A 22,681-nucleotide genomic window follows, 5' to 3' on the forward strand; every position below is an offset into this window, starting at 1 on the left:
CCACACTGGCGAGCAATATTCTAGAGTAGGGCGAACTACCGAAGTGTATAAAACCTTTGTTACATAGGGATAATCAAATTCTTTGGCCCAACGTTTAATGAAGCCAAGAAGGCTGCATGCTCTATTGACAATTGAAGAAATATTAACATTAAATGAAAGTTTAGGGTCAAACATAACGCCTAAGTCTTTGAATGATGGTACACAATCTAACAGAACAGACTTAATAGAGTAATGAGCTAGGAGCGGAGACAAACGACTGAAAGAACACTTAGAGGCATTAAGGTGTAATTTATTAACGTGGCACACTTGGGCCTCTGCTCGGATAGCGTTGCAAAAATGCGTTTTTTCACGATCGCGTGATAAAAAAATGATATATGCAATCGATAGGAAATACTTCAGAGATTATGAAAAATTTTTGAAATCGGCATTTTTGAACTTTGATGGAATAAAACTAGCAAGATTCAACGAGTATCAATACCGGACTACATACACTAGGTAGGTGAAATATTTACCTATCAGATGTATATAGTCCCAATATGCGGAGACCTGCGCTGCAGGTATAAGGAAGAAGAAGAGCGCATGCGTATTGGCCTGTAGCTTCTTTGTATTTAAATGATAACATTGCGTAATGCTGATTTGCCTTTCTACAATGATAAATTGCTAATTACCTGCTTTGGAAAAAATGACAAGACAGGTAAATGTTATTTAAGTTGATGAAAAGTTTGTCCTATTTGTGGGTTGGTCGTTTTTATTACCGTTTACCTAATTGGATGTAAATATTAAGTTGTTTACCTAATTAAAAAAAAAAGGGTAATACCGATTTTTCGTTCTATCTAGTTAATTCAAAAAATATAACATAAAGAGCTACTTATTCCTCTCGTTTGCGACAGTTTATTTTTAACTTCATAAGTGGAAACAACTTAAATCAGGACTGAATAGTATTTGTCAATATAATTCAAGACAGTTTTATTTAATTGTGCAAAAATGTTATCAAAGAATGAAAGGATTTTGAAAGTTTTCAAAGAGTGTGAAAACTTAAATGATTTTGAAATGGGATTGCTAAAGGAGATGAGCGTTTCATTCGAAAACACTAGTACGGAGCTTAAGTTGAAAATCAAATATACACAATATAACTTAGGGCGAAAATGGATCGCAAGCGACAGAAATCTGGCAAAAGCATTATGCAGATTATACACACAGAAGACGAAGCTATTTCTGATGAAAATATGTTCATGGCTTCTGTAGTTCCTTTGCGCCTAAGAAGTGAAAGTTCTGAACATTGAAGAAATCTTCGACCGTCATCGACCCACTATTGTCGACCTTTGTTATTCAAATATGCAAAGGAGTCCTCGGAATTAATCAAATCAACTGTTGGCGACATAAAAAATCAAATAAGCCAACTGAAACCTGCTGTTTTCCAAACCAAGAGTGGAAAAACATTTACGGTTAACTTTGAGTTTTTCCTGACAATGATTGATGGAAAAGTGTTAAAAGAAATTACAAACACTTCCTCAACGTTAAGGTGTCCAATTTGAAAAAAAACTCAAAAACAATTTCAGAAATTAGACTATTCAACGAGTGAGGAGAACTGCTAGGAATATGGAATTTCTCCGTTGCATTGCAGAATAAAGTGTATGGATTTTATTCTGAAGCTAGCTTACACACTTCCTCGGCCAGGAGAAACAAAAACGGATAAAAAATCTCGTGAGGATATTCAGAGCAGGAAGGAGATTATACAAAAAAAAGCTTTCTGCTCTCTGACGTGACGGTCGTGTTTTTGCATAGCTCCTGAGTTTTTATTAATATTTATTGTTTTTTCTCAATTTTTAATTGTGCTTAGTTTGTTTACACTTCCGCTGGTGTTATTCGCTTGACTCCCTTGTGTTTTATTTCCATAATTCGCCAAATTAATCAGTTTAAACAGTTTTTTCTTTTTCGTGATTAGTGTTTGGTGCATTTACATATTTTTTTTTTCTTTCGTCATTGCTTCTGCAGTTGCTCCCCTCATCGCCCCCATCATACCATCAGTGCTAGTGGCTTTATTTATCAATAATTATCTTTGTGCTGTGAATTTAATTTTTCTATATATTCTTATATATATATAATTTTTTTTTGCCTTTCTTTCGGCTTTTCAATGGCTTGTTGTCTACCTAATTGCAAACATTCTGATCGTTTTGATGATCAGTATAGAGCAATATCTTGTTGGCTCTGCGATAATCTTATTCACTTAAAATGTGCTGGCCTCAATGGCCGCGACTACGACAAATTTTCTGGTTTGTCTGTGTCTAAGCCTGAGCTTGGCTTAATGCGCTGGACTTGCCCATCTTGTGCCAGCCAGCAGCTTGATTTTAGCCGTATGTATAGGGATCTTCGTTTAAGGTTTCTTTCTTTAAACAAACTGGCCAAACAGCTGTCAAACGAGTGTGACTCTAGCGTTCAATTATTGTCGCAATTCAAATTTGTTCCACCTTCTGAGAAATTGCACAAGAAATGTACCCTTGAGTTGCCTCGTAAGCAGTCGCCAGCTCTCTCTATTACTTCCTCTCCGATTTTACTTTCGCCTACACCATCTTCTTGTCCCTCTTTATGCTCTTCTTTTCAGATTGAAGTACCCATTACAAGCCCTGGTGTACCTCAATCTATCCCTCACGGGAACTCTGATCACTCAAACTCAATCACTTGCGGATCCCAATGCTCCTCCGCCTCCACTAACTGTAGTGCCTCATCGCAAACAATTATTTATTTCTAGGCTTGCTCCAGATACTTCTGAGTCGTCTGTGGCAGCTTACATTGGTAATATTTGCCCTGCTAAGGTTTTAATTCAAAAGTTTAAGTTTTCTAGGCCTCGCGAAATCTCCTCTTTTAAAATTACAGTACCAAATGAGTACTTCTCAGCTATGGTTGACCCTAATTTTTGGCCAGAGGGCCTAGTTGTACACGAGTTTGCGCCCAATAAGCGCTCTCGTCCGTTGCCTGTCCACCTTCCTACTTTATCTTCTGCTTCAAAAAACTAATAACGTCTAGTCTTTGCATTCATTATCAAAATGTAAGAGGACTTCTTACAAAGCTGTCGAACCTTTTCTGTGATAGCCAAACCTTTTCAGCTGACATATTAGCTTTCTCTGAAACTTGGCTTAACTCCTCTGTTTTAGATAATGAAATTCTTTCTAATAATTTTATTTCTTATAGGCTTGATCGTGTTGGTCGTCGTGGCGGTGGAGTACTCATTGCTGTAAACTCGAATCTGTCTTCAAGTGTGGTGCCGATTGATCTCCCCTTAGGTGTTGAGTTTATTTGCGTCGAAGTTACATGTTCTAACTTTAGCCTATATATCTCTTGTTCATATATTCCTCCAGCTTCTGATATCATGATCTACGTGCACCATGCTGATGCTTTACGAACTATTTTTGGTCGTCTTAAAGATCGTGATTTTATAGTTTTAGGTGATTTTAATTTGCCTAATATTTCTATCTTTCTTAATTCCTTCATCTCAACATGTTTTTCTTGATAGCCTACTTGAATGTCCACTATATCAGTTGAATTCTTTCCTTAACTCTTCCAAAAGAATCCTTGATCTTAGTGCTGTATCACAAACACAGCCACTAGTGAAACCTGAAGATCCTTATCACCCTATCATTGAAGTTACTATTTCTTACAATTCCGTTACTAATTTATTTAATAACATCTCAAATTCTCGTGGTAGATGTTTTCGTAAAACAAATTTCAATCTTCTTAACAGCCTTATTTTCTCTTTTGATTGGTCGTTTCAATTTGAGTGCTGCGATATAGATTGTGCAGTGAAGTTTTTCTATTCGGCTCTTAATTTTCTGATTGTTAAATGCGTTCCTCATGTGAATGTCTCTACCGTCTCCAGCTCGCCAGTCTGGTTCACACGTAGGCTCTCTAATCTTCGTAACATTAAATCGAGATATTTTAAAAGATTTAAAAAAACTGGTTCGCGACTTGACTATGCAAATTATTGTATAGCCAAATCTCAATTTTGTCTTTTAAATACTCAATGCTACAACAATTATCTCGTTCGCTGTAAGGCTGAATTTTATAAGAAGCCCAAAAGATTTTACAACTTTGTCAATTCCAAAAGACGCTCTAATGTACTACCTTCCACCTTCAGACTTAACGACCAGTCTGCTAATAATGATTTAGATATTGCAGATCTGTTTGCTAAATTTTTTCAGTCGACATATTCTACTACTGTTTCGGATCCCACACCCTATCCCTTTTCAATCCCACATTTAAATTGTATGTTTTTTTCCAGTATTACTGAAGACTGTATTCTCTCTAGCTTGTCATCTATGAAGTCTTCCCGGGCCTGATGATATACCTAGTTGCATCCTTAAAATGTGTTCTATTTCCCTATCTAAGCCTTTAGCTCGGTTATTCTTAAGACTTGTAGATTTCCTGATATTTGGAAGGAGTCATTTATTATTCCGCTTTTTAAAAAGGGTAGCAAATCGGATGTTTCCAACTACCGTGGCATTGCCAATTTTTCGGCAATACCTAAACTGTTTGAGAAAATTATTACGTCTTCTCTTCAACATCTATCCAGATCCACTATTTCTCCTTGTCAGCATGGTTTCATGAAAGGTCGCTCGTCGCTTACCAACCTTTTAGAATTGACTACCCTTGTACACCATGGCTTCCGTAAAAAGTGTCAAACTGATGTTATTTATACTGACTTCAGTAAGGCTTTTGATACGGTTGATCATTCTTTGCTTCTCGCGAAACTTAACATCATGGGTTTTTCACCAAAATTATTGGGTTGGTTAAAGTCGTATCTTATTGGCAGAACCCAAAAGGTGTCTTTTCGTTCCTCGATATCTAAAACTGTTCGAGTTACGTCAGGTGTACCCCAAGGCAGTCATCTGGGCCCACTATTATTTACATTGTTTATAAATGATTTGCCTTTGGCCTTGGCTCATTCACGCGTGCTCATGTTTGCGGATGACGTCAAGATTTGTTATTCCTATAATGATCCTTCTTTCCAACAGTACTTGCAATCAGATCTCGATGCGTTCTGTGATTGGTGCCACGTTAATAAATTACACCTTAATGCCTCTAAGTGTTCTTTTATGACTTTCAGTCGTTTGTCTCCGCTCCTAGCTCATTACTCTATTAAGTCTGTTCTGTTAGATTGTGTTCCATCATTCAAAGACTTAGGCGTTATGTTTGACCCTAAACTTTCATTTAATGTTCATATTTCTTCAATTGTCAACAGAGCAAACAGCCTTCTCGGCTTCATTAAACGTTGGGCCAAAGAATTTGATGATCCCTATGTAACAAAGGTTTTATACACTTCGTTAGTTCGCCCTACTCTAGAATATTGCTCGCCAGTGTGGAACCCGCAATATGATGTTCACCAGCGTAGTATTGAATCGGTACAGAAGCAATTCCTTAAGTTTGCGCTACGCGGTCTAAATTGGGACCCGGGTCTTCGCCTACCTTCTTATTCTGACAGACTTCTTCTTATTAATCTTCCTTCACTTTATAACCGTAGGCTTGTTTTTGGCATTCTCTTTCTCCATAAACTAGTCAACGGCGTAGTCATTTCTACCAATTTACTAGATACGCTGTATTTTTGTGTTCCCTCACGTCGGACCAGAAACTTTTTTCCTATTCACCTTAGTAGATGTCTAACTACTCTCTTCACGAACCTCTTCGTGTTCTTTACCAATCTTTTAACAACCTTTCTCACCTTATCTCTCCTCATCTTTCTGTCACTTCTCTTCACGCTATACTTTTTAATCATCTACAGCGAAACCAATGAAAATATTCTGGACTTGGATTGGCTGCAACTCATCCCTGGCCACATTGGCTGTGAATCGGGGCATAGCTGGCACCTTGTGCAAATAAAACACCTCCACCGGGCCGGGGATGTTTAGTTGTGTATAAAGCTAAGCTACCTTCTTCATTTAATTACTATCTGTCTTTAGCTTAAGCTTTTTCGTCGACTGCTGTGTTAGTTGACGTAAATAAATAAATAAATAAATAAATAAATAAATAAATAAATAAATAAATAAATAAATAAATAAATAAATAAATAAATAAATAAATAAATAAATAAATAAATAAATAAATAAATAAATAAATAAATAAATATACAAGCCGAATTCTCTCGGAAGCTGGGACTGAAAGTTGACTGCCCAAAGTACGGATACGGAAACACGAATGATGGAAATACTTCAAAGAGATTTTTTGAAAATTATGAAAAGACATCTTTTATAACAGGTGTTAGCTAAGAGTCATTTTTGAGTTTAGAAGCCTTTATTTTCTTAAAAAAATCTTCTTATTTTCCCCCAATAGTTTAAAAAACAGTACCTTGTGATACACGACATTTTTTGTTTTATTATCGACGCAAAACAAACAACGCAGATGGTCTTCCGACCCGTGAACATGCCACGTATAATTGACCATGGGAAAAACATGAATGTTCTAGATTTAAACCACAAACTTTTAAGGATTGGCCTTGTGATTTGTTGATGGTCATGGCAAATGCAAGACGTATCGGAAATTGAAGTCTTTTAAATTCAAACGGCATATCGGTTGGGATCATCGGGTTCCTCGGAATGAGAACTTCTTCACCTTTGAATTTTCCTATCATTATCGTAGCGTAAATTACATTGTTCATCAATTTACTAACCACCAAACGCGTACCGTTGCAGTTTTGGTTGGAGCCAACCTATAGGCGCGAATTGTGCGGTGGTAAGCCAGGCACGTCCAAAGAGTTTAAAAATTCAATTGGATAGTTGGTGGCTTCATCTTAATTTGTGACGCAGTCAATAGATTTGAATAAATGCATTGTTCCAATGATCTTATTTTGAATTATGTAGTTCAGGTCATCTACATCTTTATTCTTAGCCGCTCGTAAAAATTTATTCTGTGTATCTTCGAAAGGTAGTAATGATCCAATTTGATGGTGAATCTGTCCTTGTATCTACAAAATAAAAACCAGACAGTATTAACTGGGCTATAAACACTTTTTCTGTGGTAGAGTAGAGTTCAGTATTAGCAAATATAATACATACCAATAGATAAAGTAAGTTATTCTTTACTGTCATTTGGAAACAACTATTGTATTTTTGAGTATTTGCAAGAAAGTGGCGTGATTCTTGTGTTTCGCCACAAAGCAATGAATACAATGGCTCATGTGGCGGAGTCAACACTGGCAATTTCACTTTACCATTAAGGCAGCATAATCCAGACGTTTCTCCGGAAAACTTTAATGCACCACAATACTCGCAAACAACGTCCATTTGCCCAATGCAAACGCTAGGATGCAAGCTGTAATCATTGCTGCAATCGTATCGAAACGCTGCTCGATTCAAATCAGCTAAATATCTTGTTCTGAGTCGCAAATTATCTATTTGTTGCCTTCTGTTGTTCGCTCGACGATTCTGCATTACCAACAGAGCTCTTTCACGGGCTGCTTAACTTTGCTCTCGTGATTGAGAAGCACGAATTAATGCTCTTCTTCGTTGAATACTAACGCGGCGTTCTTCTCCCGTAATTTCTCCATGTTCATCAGATAATTGACTCGCGATGTTCTGTTGCCTTATTGCATTACGGCTCCGCCGGGAAAGATTAGATCTTCTAGGACGTGGTATAATGATTAGATTGCTATTGGGTTTCGTTTGCTAATATGGGTTACTAAACACTGCACAAAACACGATATTCGAATTTCTATTATGTTACTACACAAAACACAATATTCGAATTTTTCCTTCAATTTTCACATTGTATATTACAATGACATAAAAACAACAGTTGACTTTATTTAAATTGACTGTTAGAAAACGTTTGTATAGGGAAAAGAAATTGGCTGTTTTAAGGGGTTTCCGGCAATTATTTATTGTTTTTAAGATGTATTCTCCTATTCGGGGTGGAGACAAATACAACAAATCAAAAACCATGAAAATTGGTTCAGCAGATCTCGAGTTATAAGTGTTGTAACTAACACGACTTTCTTTTATATATATAGATAAAAAAATAAATAGGGCAACAAATCGTATATTTCTATCCGTGGCATCGCCGAACTTTCCGGCATACCTGAACTATTTGAGAAAATTATTGTATCATTTCGTTAACATCTATCTAGACATAAAATAAATTCTCATATAATGATCAAGCTTCAAATGGAATAATATCAATTTTACCAAAATGCGAGAAAGAAAACATAAAAAAAATTTGGTCAAGATTCGATTATTTTTACATTTTGTCCCAATGCTCGGGAACGGACGGATTTAGAGGCTAGATAACTTCCCAACATTTGTAGCTCTTTCAATTCTAAGAAACTTTGCTAAAGAAAGTTTTTAAAAAAATGAATATTTTAGAAGTTAGAAGCAAATGAAAAAAACATCCTTTTCGAAAAAATTGGCAACTTCGATGAAAAACTTCCGCAAAAAATTTTATATGAAACCATCGTGATAACTTAAAAAACTAATGATGCAGTTCGATTCGCAGGACCCGAAATAGGGTGAAAACATCGAATTTTGCCATGTTATTTTTAATTATTATTTATTTATTTATTTATTTACGTCAACTAACACAGCAGTTGACGAAAAAGCTTAAGCTAAAGGCAGATAGTAATTAAATGAAGAAGGTAGCTTAGCTTTATACACAACTAAACATCCCCGACCCTGTGGAGGTGTTTTATTTGCATAAAGAAAGAGAATGCCAAAAACAAACCTACGGTTATAAAGTGAAGGAAGATTAATAAGAAAAAATCTGTCAGAATAAGAAGTTAGGCGAAGACCCGGGTCCCAATTTAGACCGCGTAGCGCAAACTTAAGGAATTGCTTCTGTACCGATTCAATACTACGCTGGTGAACATCATATTGCGGTTCCACACTGGCGAGCAATATTCTAGAGTAGGGCGAACTAACGAAGTGTATAAAACCTTTGTTACATAGGGATAATCAAATTCTTTGGCCCAACGTTTAATGAAGCCAAGAAGGCTGCATGCTCTATTGACAATTGAAGAAATATGAACATTAAATGAAAGTTTAGGGTCAAACATAACGCCTAAGTCTTTGAATGATGGTACACAATTTAACAGAACAGACTTAATAGAGTAATGAGCTAGGAGCGGAGACAAACGACTGAAAGTCATAAAAGAACACTTAGAGGCATTAAGGTGTAATTTATTAACGTGGCACACTTGCGCCTCTGCTCGGATAGCGTTGCAAAAATGCGTTTTTTCACGATCGCGTGATAAAAAAATGATATATGCAATCGATAGGAAATACTTCAGAGATTATGAAAAATTTTTGAAATCTGTTGAGATTCATGGGTGCTAGAGTCGCCCAAAGTTGAGACATTTTTAGTGAAAAGGAAAAAATGATAATTTAAAAAAAAAAAATCACAACTTTAAAACTGAATATTGGGCAATTTCAACAATCGATCTTGGATTTTTTTTATCTGAAAAGTATGTATCTTTATTAATAGCATGTTTCATAAATTTTAATAATTACTTAAATAGTTATTGAACTAGAAGCGTTTAAAAAATGTACTAAATATTGGCATTTTTTGAACTTTGATGGAATAAAACTAGCAAGATTCAACGAGTATCAATACCGGACTACATACACTAGGTAGGTGAAATATTTACCTATCAGATGTATATAGTCCCAATATGCGGAGACCTGCGCTGCAGGTATAAGGAAGAAGAAGAGCGCATGCGTATTGGCCTGTAGCTTCTTTGTATTTAAATGATAACATTGCGTAATGCTGATTTGCCTTTCTACAATGATAAATTGCTAATTACCTGCTTTGGAAAAAATGACAAGACAGGTAAATGTTATTTAAGTTGATGAAAAGTTTGTCCTATTTGTGGGTTGGTCGTTTTTATTACCGTTTACCTAATTGGATGTAAATATTAAGTTGTTTACCTAATTAATAAAAAAAAGGGTAATACCGATTTTTCGTTCTATCTAGTTAATTCAAAAAATATAACTTAAAGAGCTACCTATTCCTCTCGTTTGCGACAGTTTATTTTTAACTTCATAAGTGGAAACACCTTAAATCAGGACTGAATAGTATTTGTCAATATAATTCAAGACAGTTTTATTTAATTGTGCAAAAATGTTATTAAAGAATGAAAGGATTTTGAAAGTTTTCAAAGAGTGTGAAAACTTAAATGATTTTGAAATGGGATTGCTAAAGGAGATGAGCGTTTCATTTGAAAACGCTAGTACGGAGCTTAAGTTGAAAATCAAATATACACAATATAACTTAAGGCGAAAATGAATCGCAAGCGACAGAAATCTGGCAAAAGCATTATGCAGATTATACACACAGAAGACGAAGCTATTTCTGATGAAAATATGTTCATGGCTTCTGTAGTTCCTTTGCGCCTAAGAAGTGAAAGTTCTGAACATTGAAGAAATCTTCGACCGTCATCGACCCACTATTGTCGACCTTTGTTATTCAAATATGCAAAGGAGTCCTCGGAATTAATCAAATCAACTGTCCAATTTGAAAAAAAACTCAAAAACAATTTCAGAAATTAGACTATTCAACGAGTGAGGAGAACTGCTAGGAATATGGAATTTCTCCGTTGCATTGCAGAATAAAGTGTATGGATTTTATTCTGAAGCTAGCTTACACACTTCCTCGGCGAGGAGAAACAAAAACGGATAAAACATCTCGTGAGGATATTCAGAGCAGGAAGGAGATTATACAAGCCGAATTCTCTCGGAAGCTGGGACTGAAAGTTGACTGCCCAAAGTACGGATACGGAAACACGAATGATGGAAATACTTCAAAGAGATTCTTTGAAAATTATGAAATGACATCTTTTATAACAGGTGTTAGCTAAGAGATCATTAAAAGGTTGACTGTTATCTTGAATGTTATAAATTGCAAGGAAATGGTTAATGATGAAAAACTTGCCGAATATACTTCAAAGACTGCCCATCTTTTGACTGAATTGTACTAATACATTGAAAACTTCTCGTGTTAGACAAAATGAAGACCTTTTTAACATGCTAGCAGCCTCTTCGGACCCACTTATTGCATCACTGAGACACGTGCGATCACGAAAGGATTTGGAAAATAGCAACTATAGTCCCGAAATGTTGAGTTTATTAGATACTGATGTAAATATTGAAAATTATTTTGAAGAAAATCTGTTATTTTTTCTTTTTGTGATTATGTTAAAAAATCAAATTAAAACATTAAAAATGTTACATAGTCGTGTAAAACAATGAAAAATTCCATTTGTGATTGAAAAAAACCGGGTTTCAATCCATTTTAAAGGAAAAACAGGCTTGGAAATATTTTCTGACTTTGACCTTAAATATTACAGCAACACGAACACCCAGCACTTCTGACAAACATTCATTTTGAAGCTTAAGGTATTCTTTATCATATGCTTTTTAAATTTAAATAAATCGCTTTATTTGTTTAGACGCTATGATATTTGCAATGTGCGTGGCACCAATCACAGAACCCATCGAGATCTGATTGCAAGTACTGTTGGAAAGAAGGATCATTATAGGAATAACAAATCTTGACGTCATCCGCAAACATGAGCACGCGTGAATGAGCCAAGGCCAAAGGCAAATCATTTATAAACAATGTAAATAATAGTGGGCGCAGATGACTGCCTTGGGGTACACCTGACGTAACTCGAACAGTTTTAGATATCGAGGAACGAAAAGACACCTTCTGGGTTCTGCCAATAAGATACGACTTTAACCAAGCCAATAGTTTTGGTGAAAAACCCATGATGTTAAGTTTCGCGAGAAGCATAGAATGATCAACCGTATCAAAAGCCTTACTGAAGTCAGTATAAATAATATCAGTTTGACACTTTTTACGGAAGCCATGGTGTACAAGGGTAGTCAATTCTAAAAGGTTGGTAAGCAACGAACGACCTTTCATGAAGCCATGCTGACAAGGAGAAATAGTGGATCTGGAGAGATGTTGAAGGGAAGACGTAATAATTTTCTCAAACAGTTTAGGTATTGACGAAAGTTTGGCAATGCCACGGTAGTTAGAAACATCCGATTTGCTACCCTTTTTAAAAAGCGGAATAATAAAAGACTCCTTCCAAATATCAGGAAAGCTACAAGTCTCACTCGATAAAAAAGAATAACCGAGCTAAAGGCTTAGATAGGCCAGCGTCTCTTATCGTTCCCGACCGGTCTCATGTACCGTCCACTCCTAATGTACAGCAATTAATTTCGTTTAAGAGCCCGGTTGTGCATGCTATTAGTAAGGAATTACCGGTATCACCTGGGAATGACCTCTTAAAAACGATGCCTATTGTAGTGTCCGATGTGTCCGGGAATAACACATTCCAATGGAAATTGCCGATAGTTATAATAGAATTGAGGGCCCCGTAAACAAGTTGACTGCTGCAGTGGGTGACTTGTCCAACGTTACTGCTGCGGCTGACGTTTGGGGACCGCGGCTTCTCGTTGGCATACCACCAAAGAAACATATATTTGTTTCTAGGCTAGACCCTAATGTTACATCTGATGATATAATAGCCTATATTTTTTTTTTTTTTTTTTTTTTTTTTAATAGACGTAGTCGTACAACGCTCAGTACGAACAAGTGGCCCATATGACACCAGGCCCGGGCCTGTTACGAATGACCCTATGTAAAGTTAATGTTACAACCTCTACCCACTCCGACCTAAGGGCATAGGCGTATTACATATATAAACATAAATTAAACTAAAGAAATAGAAAATATTAAATGTAATGAGATAATAGGTTACATATAAAAAGCAAACAGGATAGGTCAAAATAGGTCAACTAATTTCGAGCGAGGAAGGACAAGATCGCAGTTTTTATACCCGGAAGCGATGTTTCGGAACCGATAACGTGCCAAAGTCTGTTGTAGTCACTACATAGTATACGAAAAGGTTCATGCAGAGAAAAGTTAGTTGTACAAGTGGGAAGTATAAGCGGTGTGTAATTGCGGGTCCTTCTAGATGGAACAGAAATGTTAATTTGGCTCAACAGCTCGGAGGAGTCAATCTCACCATTCAAAAGTTTGTAAAGAAAAGTTACACCAAGCATTGTTCTACGATTAGTTAAAGAAGGAAGGTTAATTAACTGAAGTCGACTAGAATAAGATTAAAGTTGTACAGTTGGATCCCAGCATCATGAACATCCTCTATGGGCAGTTATACCGTGTTTTTGGTGGAAGCCGAGCTGTAGGTATTGCGGTACCTTTTTTAATAACTTCAAAAGTCACGGACTGGTTTTATCCTTTTAGAGATCTTATTCAATTGAAATTTCAAACACTCACTCCCCAATACTCAAACAGCGAAGTACAAGCGAGTTAATTTAAGATGTGCCGTCCCATACACCAGTTAGAAACGCTTAAAGTTTGTTAAGCTTTCCACAGGGGATGTTTGGTCCTGGTTGGACTGAGCTTCTCTAAACGCCTTACACAGGTTACGGTTGGCGATTCTCTTCTGAGATGTCGTTTTTCCGTTACTTGTGGCTCTATGTGCCGGGTTGTAAACCTGTCATCAGGATAGGTGTAAAAAGAACCTTTTGTTTTTGCTTTACCTAAATAAACCCTAGTTTATAACACTAGCTTACTCTAAAGTAAACATCCGATTTGAAGTCGTGTCTACTATAGTGAAAGTCGGGAGCTTTGTGCTTACATTGCAATCTTAGCTTAGACAGTGGGGCCGTTTGCAGGCCAACATAACTAGCCTTCTTGCAATAAATATTGCGCGTATGTGTACTAATGGATAAATTAAATATTCCTTGATGGTGTACCGCACCATACAGTGAAGTCTTTATCATAAGAACACTACACCGTTGCTATATGTATACAGGGTTGCCCATATTGACTTTTTGTTGATTTGTTGAGACTGTACGGCGTATTGTGTTCGTTTTGCAGCATTTTCCATAGTTTTAGCTAACGTTTCGGCTGGAATAGCGGCTATTGTTGTTCTTAAGCTCTTCTATGGTATTTGGCTTATTAATATAAACCTTTGATTTTAAATATCCCCACAAGAAGAAGTCAGGTGGCGTTAAATCGGGCAAACGCGGTGGCCAGTCAAAATTGCCATTTTTCGATACAATTCAATACAATTAGCTGAAGTTAAGATACTCGATGGTGAAATCCGTTTAATTTTCTTAGGTACATGATTTAAATATACATATATGTATATCTCGCGAAACGTATTTTCCAGCCACATATAATTCACATCGAAAGGTATTAGCGGACGTTGACGATACTATGCGCAGTACGTTCAAGTGGCCCCTACGACACCAGGACATAGCCTGTTACGCGCGAGCCCAAGCAGATAACTGCCCACCTCCCACCCGACCGACCGAGGGGTGCAGCCGTATAACGCACGGCACGAATCGCGTGGACAAATACACAATAGAAAAAACAGACAAACAAATAATACTATAGCCATCTATTAACTAAATGGGATAGGATAGATGTTTTAAGCATATTAATAGAAAACTCTGAGCTGATTATAGGGAATAGAAGGTCGTAATCAGAGCAGAGGACCCTAAAAGGTTCATGCATAGCATAGTTAGAAGAACAACGACTAAGGGATAGAGGTATCAAAGGATGTCTACTCCGTCTACATGGTACCGACAGATTCACCTGAGCTAATAACTTAGGCGAGTCGATATCACCAATTAGGAGCTTGTGCATAAAAATGACACCAAGCATAATTCTACGGTTAGTTAGGGACGGAAGGTTAATCAAGAGAAGTCTACTAGAATACGAAGGCAAATTGACATTGCGATCCCAGCTTAAGCCACGAAGAGCAAATAGCAAAAACTGCTTTTGAACGGATTCAAGTCTAATCTGGTGCGACTCATATTGAGGTGACCAAATGCAAGATCCATACTCTAAAATAGGACGGACAAGCGAAGTAAAAAGAACTTTGGTTGTATAGGGGTGATCAAATTCTTTTGACCATCTTTTAATGAAACCCAGGACACTCATGGCCTTTGCGACCGTGGTGGAAATGTGGGTGTTAAAATTTAACTTATGGTCCATAAGTACGCCCAAATCATTTATATTATTTAAACGTTCTAAAGGGGTATTGTTTAGAAAATAAGTGACCAGTTGAGGAGAGTTACGGAAAAAAGTCATTACCTTACATTTGGTAGTGTTAAGATTTAGTAGATTAAACTGGCACCAGGATTGAAAGTTTTTAAGATCAGCTTGTAGCCGACTAAATGAATCTGTATCTTTATGAGTAAGACAAAGCTTGACATCGTCAGCATACATAAGCACACGCGAATGAACAATGACTGATGGAAGATCGTTAATGAATAGTGTGAAGAGCAGAGGGCCAAGATGACTACCTTGAGGTACACCAGAAGTCACAGGAATGGAAGCGGAAAAAGAAGACTTAAAAAGTACCTTCTGTTTTCTATTTGTTAAATATTCACGAACCCAAGAAAGGAAAAGGGGTGGAAACCCAATGTTGCTCAGCTTAGAAAGTAATAGGGTATGATTAACGGAATCAAAGGCTTTGCTAAAGTCAGTATATATTACATCAGTTTGTTTACCATTTTTAAACCCCTTGATAATTACTGATGTAAATTCTAAAAGGTTAGTGGTTGTAGATCTACGTTTCACAAACCCATGTTGGGATGGCGAAATAATAGAGCTGCAAAAATGTTGCAATTGAGAAGTTATAATTTTCTCAAAAGCTTTCGGAATAGCGGACAATTTTGAGATACCCCTATAGTTAGAGGCTTCGGACTTTTTGCCATTTTTATGCAGAGGAATGATATACGACTCCTTCCAAATAGATGGAAAAGAGGAAGATTCGACAGACAATAGAAACAATTTTAAAATGGGTTTACATAATGCGTTTGCACAGAACCTGAGTACGCATCCAGGAAGACCATCTGGCCCCGGAGAATAAACAGGTTTAACTAATTTAAGTTCGCTAAGAATAGAACTTTCATCAATCACTGGATTGAAAATGCAATTAGCCTTTTTTAAATGATAAGGATACGGACTTGCTCGATATTCCGTTGAGGAATAAGTTGTTTTGAAAAAACTCGCAAACATATCGGCAATTGCCTGATCAGTGCTTGCTTTTTTATTTTGAAAAGACAAAAAAGATGGGTGCACAGAGGTCTTACATTTAGAATTAACAAAGTTATAAAATTGTTTAGGGTCAGAAGAAAACTGAAGCTTACACCGCTGAAGATAATTCTTATAGCATTGTGTATTAAGCATCATAAATTTTGAACGAGCGACTGTATACAGGCATTAAGGTGTAATTTATGAACGTGGCACCAATCACAGAACGCATCGAGATCTGATTGCAAGTACTGTTGGAAAGAAGGGTCATATAGGAATAACAAATCTTGACGTCATCCGCAAACATGAGCACGCGTGAATGAGCCAAGTCCAAAGGCAAATCATTTATAAACAATGTAAATTATAGTGGGCCCAGATGACTGCCTTGGGGTACACCTGACGTAACTCGAACAGTTTTAGATATCGAGGAACGACTTTTCGTTCTGGGTTTTGCCAATAAGATAGGACTTTAACCAAGCCAATAGTTTTGGTGAAAAACCCATGATGTTAAGTTTCGCGAGAAGCATAGAATGATCAACCGTATCAAAAGCCTTACTGAAGTCAGTATAAATAATATCAGTTTGACACTTTTTACGGAAGCCATGGTGTACAAGGGTAGTCAATTCTAAAAGGTTGGTAAGCAACGAACGACCTTTCATGAAGCCATGCTGACAAGGAGAAATAGTGGATCTGGAGAGATGTTGAAGGGAAGACGTAATAATTTTCTCAAACAGTTTAGGTATTGACGAAAGTTTGGCAATGCCACGGTAGTTAGAAACATCCGATTTGCTACCCTTTTTAAAAAGCGGAATAATAAAAGACTCCTTCCAAATATCAGGAAAGCTACAAGTCTCACTCGATATAAAGAATAACCGAGCTAAAGGCTTAGATAGGGAAATTGAACACATTTTAAGGATGCAACTAGGTATATTATCAGGCCCGGGAACGAAGGAAGACTTCATAGATGACAAGCTAGAGATAATACAGTCTTCAGTAATACTGAGAAAAAACATACAATTTAAATGTGGGATTGAAAAGGGATAGGGTGTGGGATCCGAAACAGTAGTAGAATATGTCGACTGAAAAAATTTAGCAAACAGATCTGCAATATCTAAATCATTATTAGCAGACTGGTCGTTAAGTCTGAAGGTGGAAGGTAGTACATTAGAGCGTCTTTTGGAATTGACAAAGTTGTAAAATCTTTTGGGGTTCTTATAAAATTCAGCCTTACAGCGAACGAGATAATTGTTGTAGCATTGAGTATTTAAAAGACAAAATTGAGATTTGGCTATACAATAATTTGCATAGTCAAGTCGCGAACCAGTTTTTTTAAATCTTTTAAAATATCTCGATTTAATGTTACGAAGATTAGAGAGCCTACGTGTGAACCAGACTGGCGAGCTGGAGACGGTAGAGACATTCACATAAGAAACGCATTTATCAATTAGAGAATTAAGAGCAGAGTAGAAAAACTTCACTGCACAATCTATATCGCAGCACACAAATAGAAACGCCCAATCAAAAGAGAAAATAAGGCTGTTAAGAAGATTGAAATTTGTTTTACGAAAACATCTACCACGAGAATTTGAGATGTTATTAAATAAATTAGTAACGGAATTGTAAGAAATAGTAACTTCAATGATAGGGTGATAAGGATCTTCAGGTTTCACTAGTGGCTGTGTTTGTGATACAGCACTAAGATCAAGGATTCTTTTGGAAGAGTTAAGGAAAGAATTCAACTGATATAGTGGACATTCAAGTAGGCTATCAAGAAAAACATGTTGAGATGAAGGAATTAAGAAAGATAGAAATATTAGGCAAATTAAAATCACCTAAAACTATAAAATCACGATCTTTAAGACGACCAAAAATAGTTCGTAAAGCATCAGCATGGTGCACGTAGATCATGATATCAGAAGCTGGAGGAATATATGAACAAGAGATATATAGGCTAAAGTTAGAACATGTAACTTCGACGCAAATAAACTCAACACCTAAGGGGAGATCAATCGGCACCACACTTGAAGACAGATTCTAGTTGACAGCAATGAGTAGTCCACAGCCACGACGACCAACACTAGCCTATAAGAAATAAAGTTATTAGAAAGAATTTCATTATCCAAAACAGAGGAGTTAAGCCAAGTTTCAGAGAAAGCTAATATGTCAGCCGAAAAGGTTTGGCTATCACAGAACAGGTTCGAGAGCTTGGTAAGAAGTCCTCTTACATTTTGATAATGAATGCAAAGACTAGACGTTATTAGTTTTTTGAAGCAGAAGATAAATTAGGAAGGTGGACAGGCAACGAACGAGGTGGACAGGCAACGAGGTACTGTAATTTTAAAAGAGGAGATTTCGCGAGGCCTAGAAAACTTAAACTTTTGAATTAAAACCGTAGCAGGGCATATATTACCAATGTAAGCTGCCACAGACGACTCATAAGTATCTGGAGCAAGCCTAGAGATAAATAATTGTTTGCGATGAGACACTACAGTTAGTGGAGGCGGAGGAGCATTGGGATCCGCAAGTGGTTGAGAGCCAGCATGATCCTGTGATTAATCAGAGTTTCCGTGAGGGATAGATTGAGGTACACCAGGGCTTGTAATGGGTACTTCAATCTGAAAAGAAGAGCATAAAGAGGGAGAAGAAGATGGTGTAGGCGAAAGTAAAATGGGAGACGAAGTAATAGAGAGAGCTGGCGACTGCTTACGAGGCAACTCAAGGGTACATTTCTTGTGCAATTTCTCAGAAGGTGGAACAAACTTGAATTGCGACAATAAATGTACGCTAGAGTCACACTCGTTTGACAGCTGTTTGGCCAGTTTGTTTAAAGAAAGAAACTCATACGGCTAAAATCAAGCTGCTGGCTGGCACAAGATGGGCAAGTCCAGCGCATTAAGCCAAGCTCAGGCTTAGACACAGACAAACCAGAAAATTTGTCGTAGTCGCGGCCATTGAGGCCAGCACATTTTAAGAAAATAAGATTATCGCAGAGCCAACAAGATATTGCTCTATACTGATCATCAAAACGATCAGAATGCTTGCAAGTAGGTAGACAAGAAGCCATTGAAAAGCCAAAAGAAACACAAAGCAAAAAAAAAAAAAAATATTTAAGAATATATTGAAAAATTTAAATACTCAGCACAAAGATAATTATCGATAAAAAATCAATAATTACAAATAAAACAGAGAGACAGCTAGAGTGCACAGCACAACAGAGAGTGCAAGAACAGTTATAAGCCGAGCTTTGAGAGGCGTCCTTATAAAAGTGATTACGCGGGAGAGAAGCTGAGCACAAGCACAAAGCAGAGAGAACAACAAAGCCACTAGCACTGATGGTATGATGGGGGCGATGAGGGGAGCAACTGCAGAGGCAATGACGAAAAAAAAAAATATGTAAATGCACCAAACACTAATCACGAAAAAGAAAAAACTGTTTAAACTGATTAATTTGGCGAATTATGGAAATAAAACACAAGGGAGTCAAGCGAACAACACCAGCGAAAGCGTAAACAAACTAAGCACAATTAAAAATTGAGAAAAAACAATAAATATTAATAAAAACTCAGGAGCTATGCAAAAACACGACCGTCACGTCAGAGAGCAGAAAGCTTTTTGATTAACACTAAATAGCTTTGCTTTTTCACAGAAGGGCATAAAAGAACGGATTGAATACTGAAAATTCCATCTAAATTGGCCTGAGGAGAAATGGCGCAGCATACTGTGGTCAGATGAGTCAAAATTTGTGATGTTTGGATGGAGGAGATATAGGCTATATGTTCGTCGCCTAAAAAACACGGAGTACTGTCCACAAGACTATTAAACATGGCAGATCAAGTGTGTTGGTGTCGGGCTGTTTTTATATCCTTGCAGAGGGTATTATAAAATTGCTCAGATGTTTGTAACGCACAGAAGGAGACGTTTCCGACCCCATAAAGTATATATATTCTTGATCAGCATGAGCCATGTCCGTCCGTCCGTCTTAGGAGCTATAGCGATGAAATTTTTTGGGCGCTTTTTATTACCCGGGTGAGATAAAGTACGAAAATTGTCAGGATCGGACCACTATATCATATAGCTTCAGAACAAACATTTTCATAAAAACTTGAGTATCCTCATGAAATATACTACGCTGACAGAATTGCATATAAAAACTCAGATTCAAATTTCAATCCGATCGGATAAATAGAACACAAGTTACAGTCAATACAAATCGGTTCAATCGCTACCGGCAGCGCTGCTTGTTGCCCACTACGTCATCATCAAATTAACAGAGCACATGCATACACACACAGACGCTACATGAACTGTATGTGTATGCGTGCGTTGCTTTGCTTAGGGAATGAAGGAAGAAGAAGAACAAATTGTAGTATGAAGAGTAAAATTGTTTTGTTTGTATATTGATGAATTTTTTTTTTTTTGAACATGTAAAATTATTATTGTCAGGGACTGCAAGGGTATATAAACTTCGGCATAGCCGAATTTAACTTCTTTGCAATTTCCTATTAGGATGTTGGATAGAAGGCATTATGGACAAGCATGTTTATGTTAAAATTGTTGAAGAAGTTGTGTTACCATATGCTGAAGAGGATAGGAAGAGGTTGGGTCTTTCAACAAGACAATGCCCCGAAACACACGAGGAAAGTGGCAAAAGCTTGTATCGAAAACCAGATCAAAAATTTGTGGTGCGACGTTTGGAAGGGAGTAGCTGCTGTAAAGCCAATCACTAAAAGAGGTTCTTGGACTGCTATAGATCGTACATGGAAGGCCATAACACCAGAAAGGTGCCAGAAACTGGTAGACTATATGCCGCGTCACTGCGCGTCCACTGAGGATCAGTGGACATGCCGCTAATTATTAATAGGCTGATATCAAATTGGTCTTTATTTTAAAATTATTTCCCTGAAATAAAATTCTTTACTTTGAAACTTTGTGGTCTTCAAGTTATGTGCTACTAGTATTTTGCTCGCCTCAACTTGGCACTATTGACACAAAATCTTCATTATTTTCGATAAAGCAAAATGGATTGGTTTTTTTGTTTGTTTATAATATAATTAATAACAGGTCGAATAATAAATTTGCATACCAAAAAATCTTGCTCTAGCGCCGATAACATAACTTTCTATGCTATAAGTAAAATACATTTTTATCTTAGTCGAAAACATATAAAAAGATATAACTTTAATTTTTTTTAGGCACGTAATTATTTGGAGTCTTTGCCTTTTAAACCTAATGTACCTTGGGCAAGACTTTTTCCAAACGCAGATCCTTTGGCCTTAGATTTACTTGGAAAAATGCTTACATTCAACCCGCATAAGCGAATTCCAGTTGAAGACGCCCTAGCACACCCTTATTTAGAGCAATATTATGACCCTGGAGATGAGGTAGAGTATTAACTTACATATCTATATAGTTGAAACTCCAAATAAAAATTTTGCATTCAGCCTGTCGCGGAAGTACCATTCCGAATCAACATGGAAAATGATGATATATCTCGGGATGCCTTGAAGCAATTAATTTTTGAAGAAACAATGAAATTTACGGAACGACTACCTGAACAGGCGATTTAAACAAATATATATAAATGCAATCAATAAAATATTAAAATTCATCGGTGTTTTATGTCACATATTTACTAGAAACATTTGTTGTGATGTGTGTGCATCCTTAAAAGGTTTTATATGTAATTTTAAAACGGGTCTATGAACCGAAGGTTTGGTGCATTTTTTATTTGTTTATTTTGTTCATTTATATTTTTATTGTACTTATTTAATAAATTAGCGGAAAAAGTTATTCGATCTTGTCGTGCCATCTGATTACATGGAGTAAAAAAATATATCTAAATATACATATTTAACGAATGAAGATTCGTTATATTATTTATTACTATAACTATTATAAATGCTTTGCTAAACGACTTACCGTTATAGAAATGTGTATGTATATGTAATTTGTTGATAATATGAACTCAAACGGATTCGTTAATTGGTTTGCTTAAATTATTCGGCATGTAAAAAATGTAACTGTTTTGTTTAATTATTTTAAATATATTAAAGATCAATAATTACTTGTAGTTAAAGCATTCCTTCTTTAAACGTGTTTCTCTATATCATAAAAGTAAAGTAAACCAATTTGATCTAACAATCTAATTTAAATAGCCTTAAGGGGGAACTCACCATAACTATGTGAAAAATACTGCAGTATTTATTTTATAAACTTATTCAAATGTATACTGAATACAACTGTCGTCAAAGAAAGATATGCTTATTGCTTAGTGTTAAAAAAATAAGTGTAATAAATGCAAGAAAGAAGATGACTTAGATAGTAGTCTTTCATCCGAAAACTTCTGGACCTTAGTGACTATATGTAAATTAGAATCAGGTGCGGTGAAGGGATGAATTTGCCAAAGTTAATGCCGATTAAGAATTTATATATTTTATGGGATCTACTCTACACTGCGAACAACGTATGTATGTACCATTTTCAGTCCAAGGAAATATACTACAAAAAATCAGAAGTTCTTCAAATGCACATTTCAAAACATGGGTACTTCGTTTTATTAAGAATATTTAAAGAAAATAACGATTACACTGTGATAGATTTAAATAAAAAAAAAAAAAAGACATGG

The 22,681-nt window shown here is 36.4% G+C and overlaps 1 protein-coding gene across 4 annotated transcripts in view; it reads left to right on the forward strand.

Annotated features, from left to right (window-relative positions):
* rl (Mitogen-activated protein kinase rl) overlaps nucleotides 1-22,126 on the forward strand; it is an 85,467-nt gene extending 63,341 nt beyond the window's left edge. For all 4 annotated transcript variants that reach the window (XM_068287386.1, XM_068287385.1, XM_068287384.1 and 1 more), the window contains exons 7-8: nucleotides 21,249-21,437; nucleotides 21,498-22,126. In XM_068287386.1, coding sequence (XP_068143487.1) covers nucleotides 21,249-21,437; nucleotides 21,498-21,623 — 315 coding nt within the window. In that variant the 3' untranslated portion in view covers nucleotides 21,624-22,126. The remainder of the gene's footprint in view (nucleotides 1-21,248; nucleotides 21,438-21,497) is intronic.
* Nucleotides 22,127-22,681: the final 555 nt, after the last annotated feature.

Source organism: Drosophila tropicalis, unplaced genomic scaffold, assembly GCF_018151085.1.
Source record: "Drosophila tropicalis isolate 14030-0801.00 unplaced genomic scaffold, ASM1815108v1 contig_527, whole genome shotgun sequence".
Lineage (NCBI taxonomy): Eukaryota > Metazoa > Arthropoda > Insecta > Diptera > Drosophilidae > Drosophila > Drosophila tropicalis.